The sequence below is a fragment of the Zingiber officinale genome, chromosome 7B (assembly GCF_018446385.1).
Source record: "Zingiber officinale cultivar Zhangliang chromosome 7B, Zo_v1.1, whole genome shotgun sequence".
NCBI classification, from domain to species: domain Eukaryota; kingdom Viridiplantae; phylum Streptophyta; class Magnoliopsida; order Zingiberales; family Zingiberaceae; genus Zingiber; species Zingiber officinale.
Genome location: NC_055999.1, coordinates 118,402,504 through 118,407,584, shown reverse-complemented (window position 1 = coordinate 118,407,584; position 5,081 = coordinate 118,402,504). Strand labels below are relative to the sequence as shown.

Sequence of the window (5,081 nt, the reverse complement as noted above, 5' to 3'; positions counted from 1 at the left end):
ACACCTAGGCGTTGGCCCTCTGACTTTGACCTCTACCTTGACAGTTGACCCCATGCCAGGTGGGTTTCCCTCTATCGCCGCATTAGCACCGTTGGTATTTTGTATTTAGTTTTGGTATTGTGTTTTGTATATGGTTTTGAGCTTTGTGACCACTTTTATTCAGTTTGGGTTTTATTGTGGTATTAGTCATGCCGACATATAGTCAATCTATTATGTTGTGTTGTTTTATATTTTGCTTATGTCTTCCGCTGTATTTTGTTTCAGCCGTATGGGTTGTTTATCAACTACGTGCTTGTGTTTACTTCCAGTCGAGTGGACTGTTTATAAACTGCATGATTGTATTTACTTCCAACCGTGTGACGGTTGATAGCTTGTGAGTTGTCATATATATATATATATATTTCATTTGTCATTATTATAGGAGAGGCACTATCTAATTTCCGTCGGACAATCTTATCTTCGGGATGCGACAGATGCATCATGTATATATATGTAAGTTGTCGTTAGTCTTCTCTATTTATGTGCATAGTTAGTGTCTATGATCCAAAGAACAACTATTCACAACTAAATGATCCAAGGTCATACAAAAGAGGTTACGTAAATCTTGATACAAAGCTATATCGCTAGCAATATTTAGATATCACGATACAAAGGTTGAAGAGACCAAAGGAAAAGGTATTAACAGATGTATGAAAGAAAGTAGTGAAGTTTTTCTTCTACGTCCCACCAATCTTTTTGCTAAAATCTAAAATCCCATTATTTTAGATTTAAGTCATAAAATTTAACCATTGTTTTATTTTCTGAAATTTTATAAAATTATGATTGTACATGTAATTATAAATATATATTTTTATTCAATAAATAATTCGAAACTACAATGAATAATTTTAAAAAGATTGACTTTTATTTAGCATTTTAATTATTTAACCAAATTTTTCATAAAGCAGATTAAAAGATTAATTAAGTTACTTAGTCAATGGTTAAGTTTGTTTATCTAAATGAATCAAATAAACTAGTCAATCAAGATACAAAATCTAATAGGTCATTAACTCAAGTTGTTGAGTTAGTCTAAATAAGTTGATTAGATTAGTTAGATCGAACAATTTAGATGGGTTAGTTAAGACCGTCGATATTGTTAGATCAAACATGTAAGATGAATTGGTTAGGATGATTAAATTAGTCAATTTGATCGGACGGAATGAACTAGGCAAGTCAATTAGATCTAACCGATGCAATCTCAACTATTGTTGAGGCCTTAGGAAAAAATAAAAAATATTTAGATTTTTAATATTTAAAAATAATAATATTAATTTAAAATATAATATTTAATTCTCTAATTTTAACTAATTAAATTTTTTATATTTAACTTTTCATAATTAAAATATTTTAATTGATAAAATTATTAAATTATTTAATCTTTTTAAAATGTTATTATATGTAAATAAGGCTTTATTAATTTTAATTTTGGAAAATTTATTAAGCTATACTAACATGTAGTGTTAGTTGTATTGTATAAGTTACCTATGTATTGAAAAAAGAATTTAATTTTTTACAAGGTTTAGTATTTTGAGTATTAATTTTAATTCTGAATTTATTATTTTTTAAAGTATTAATTTTCCAGAGGATCATAGGCGATGGAGAAGAAGAACATGGAATCACACTAGGCGAGGGAGGAAAAAAAAGACTTTTTCATATATGAATAAGAAAAAAAAACATAGGTTTTTAAAAATAAAATATATAATTAAAAAATCAACCATAAATAAAATTAAAATATTTTAAAATTAAAATTGTTGTTTTTAAATTAGTCTAAAATTAATAATAAATATTTTTTTTAAAAAAAATAATATAAATAACATTACAATATAAAAAATAAGATTCTTAATTTACTAGGGCCCTAGGCATTCCCTATGCTTTTCGGCACTGGACACTGGTGATGTGACGCGTCGATCTTCAACTTTGACATTTGATTACACGAGACAAAATTCAACGTTTTTGGATTATGATATTTTTGAAGAAGAAAAAAAAATCAAAAACCATGAATCCACGGCGTTTAGGCTTCATTAATGGTAATTAATGTCTAGCTTATTTGCCACTTATAATGGCTGGCTTGTCCATCCATTTATTCATCTTTACCTAAGTACAAAAAATAATAAAAACTCTTTATGCAGAAAACACCCTATGAAAATCTAAAAATCAAAAGGTTCAAAATCTTGCTGCTGAATTTGTCACATTTGGGAACCACTGAACAAAATCATCAAATCAAAACCAGTCAGATTGTGTTTCCTGATTTTTTTTTTTCTCTTTTATCTTCTATTTTTTTTTATTTTATTGTATCCTTATGAGCAGCCCCACGAGCATAATGCAATAGAAAAAACACTCGAAGATCAACTTCTAAATGTGTATCCGATTGGTGAATCAATAAAAGATCATCTATGCCCCGAAGGCACGATGCAATGATGAGAGTTATGATAAGTTCTCATACAACTAAAAGTTCACTTTTCACATCCTTGGGATAAAATTAAGTTGACTAATGCATGGTAGAGTTGTTATCGTAAGATAAGAATTTGAATCTCAACAAAGTTGAGAAAAAAGAAAACCCTCCTTCATATTGACAAACGACTACTTAATTTATCTCCTCACATATAATCGTAGAGTTGATCGTGTGAGATTAATAGGATGATGAATTCTATCTTTTTGTTACTAGAGTTCAATTTTCACATCATGTATGACACATCATATGTCCACTGTACTTGAATCAGAACCGATCGCTTTCAAAACTAATCGGTAAAAAGTAAATTGTCTACCTATTATAAAAAAAATGAAAAACAAAGTTTAGGAGTATGTTGGAGATATAAATAAAGTATAGGAGGCCAAGTGAAATGTTACCATAATAACTGATTTGGTTGAGCGTTAAACATTCCACCGGTTTCCTTTGAATAATCCTCTCTCTTACTATTCCTTTCTTGAGCCAGAGCCGGGGCCGGAGTTCGTCGTCTTCTTCCTGATACGCCAACTTTTTGAGACTCCGATCCTTGCGATAACAGCAACGAAGGACGCCTCACCGATCGATGCCGGATTTCTCGTTCTCCTTCTTTTTCGACGTTGAATTTAACGTCGGCAGATAGTCAGATGAGGTTATGGGTCAAAATTCTACCTCCGGCAATCGCCGCCGCGGCCGCTGTTCTTCTCTTCCTAATTTTATGGCGACGACGACGAAACAGGCGGTTGCTTTCCGCTGCGGACACCCCGCGATTGCCTCAATCGGCAAGCAAGGCCAGAAGCCAGAGCCTCCACGCCGGCATCGCCAAGCTACAGTTCGCCTACCGCTCCAGCACCGGCCGCAAGGCCAGCTTCCTCTTCCACCACCTCCACTACGACCACGAACTCGCCGGCGAGGCACCGAGCCGGTTCGATTGGGAGGACCACCCGCGGCTCGAGGAGGAGGCGGTGGAGCACGGCTGGTCGCGCTTCGTGTTCGCCGGCTGCTGGCCGCAGGACGCCGCGGCGCAGGGCAGTGGAGAGGGTAGTGGCGGCGATGTGGATGCGAACTGGGAGGTGCTGCCGGGGTCGTCGGAGTTCTCGCAGACGGTTTGGCTGCGCCCGAGAGGGAGGAGGGGCAGCCCGCTCGCTCTCCGCGGCGAGGGAGCCGCTGCCACAGCGAGGATGCTTCTCCCGCTCCCCGGCCCGCGGCTCGGCCTCTCCTCCTTCCCGCAAGAAGCATACTTCGAGGTCACCGTCCTGTGCCTGAAACCAACGCCTCCGCCGCCTTCCGGAACTAGTAAGCGAACCAAATCCACGGACGCCGGAAAGGAAACCGATTGCGCCAAGCTGATCGCAGAAATTTCAAATCCCTTTGCAGCCGATCAGCCTCCAATCCCACAACCCAACGCATGCGCCAAAGAAGAAGGGCAGGACACAACTCTCTCCTTGGGCCTCGCCCATGGCGGAGCACTTCCCAGCGGATCATTCTCCGGCACATACCCCGGCTCCATCGGCTTCCACTCCAATGGATCTGTCCATCTCGACGGTACGCTTACGATCCCCAAATTGAAACCTTCCCTCATCGCTCACCAGATCTAGGTTTCCAAAAGGGGGAAAGTTTTGCAGGAAAGAAGCTCATTTTCGAATCGGAGAAAGCGGAGTGGGCGGAGGCGAACAGGGTGATCGGCTGTGGGTTCGATCCGAGGAAGAAGAAGGTGTTCTTCACGGTGGATTCCCAGCTGGTGCACGTCGTCCACTGCCACTCCGACATGTACAAAGCTCCGCTGTTCCCGGTCCTCGGATCGAACGCCGACGCCATGATCCTGGTCAATTTGGGGCAGAGCAGATTCAAGTACCAGCCGGCGAACGCGTACCGGACGCCCAATCCTCGCTTCGTCCGCTCCTCCTCCGTCAACGACGCCGCCGCCGCCGCCGCCGCCATCAGCGACGACGATAGCCTGGAGCTCTTCTCCATGGGGAGGATCGACGCGCACTGGTTCGACGCCGCTAAAAAAAGCCAGAGCGCCAGCAAGAAGAGCCAAACGGCGGATGCGGATGCCGATTCCGATCTTTTCGAGATCTCTCTGCAAATCTAACAAGATCAATTAATCAAGAGTCCAAAGAACAGAACAAATTCATACAAAAAGCGGAAGAAGAGACAGCAACCAGAATCACAACGATAATAAACAACAACTGAAAATTGAACAAAATGCTTTCTTTGTAAAGATACAAACTGACACTGAGAGTGGCGTCATTCTTACATTGGTTTAAGAACTGGCTCATGTATTCACCAACCTCCTGTAAACTTGATCATAATGAGCACACTTCTCGAAATAGAGAGCAGTATTGAAACTTTACACAAATATTACAAACTATAAGCTCTTATATAAAATCCAATGGCGAGATAAGTTCAATGTAGTCATCCCTAAGTCAGAAAACAATGGAGGTATTTGATATATTCATGCCCTATTGAAAGAGAATCATTGCACCAGGAAAGAGAATATCCAAACCAATGAAACCACACTTCTCGAAAATGAACTTAAACAAACTAACCTTTGTTAACATTAACAGAATTTGGCCAAGATAATATGATAGTATTA

At 39.3% G+C, this 5,081-nt stretch overlaps 1 protein-coding gene across 2 annotated transcripts; it reads left to right on the top strand.

The window, feature by feature from the left end:
* The first annotated feature begins 2,898 nt into the window (after positions 1–2,898).
* Positions 2,899–4,839, top strand: LOC122007195. 2 transcript variants are annotated; one of them, XM_042563007.1, is made up of 3 exons: positions 2,899–3,778; positions 3,860–4,027; positions 4,108–4,839. In XM_042563007.1, exons 1-3 carry the CDS (start codon positions 3,130–3,132, stop codon positions 4,575–4,577), a joined length of 1,287 nt encoding a protein of 428 aa, XP_042418941.1. In that variant the 5' UTR covers positions 2,899–3,129; the 3' UTR covers positions 4,578–4,839. The 2 variants fall into 2 exon arrangements, with proteins under 2 accessions (XP_042418941.1, XP_042418940.1); XM_042563006.1 differs by having other exon boundaries at positions 2,900–4,027.
* Positions 4,840–5,081: the final 242 nt, after the last annotated feature.

Bases quoted from the DNA above. Each gene is read 5' to 3' on its own strand.
- LOC122007195 (XM_042563006.1), top strand. From the start codon at position 3,130: ATGAGGTTATGGGTCAAAATTCTACCTCCGGCAATCGCCGCCGCGGCC. The intron at 4,028-4,107 runs GTACGCTTACGA...AAAGTTTTGCAG, and splicing joins TGGATCTGTCCATCTCGACG to GAAAGAAGCTCATTTTCGAA.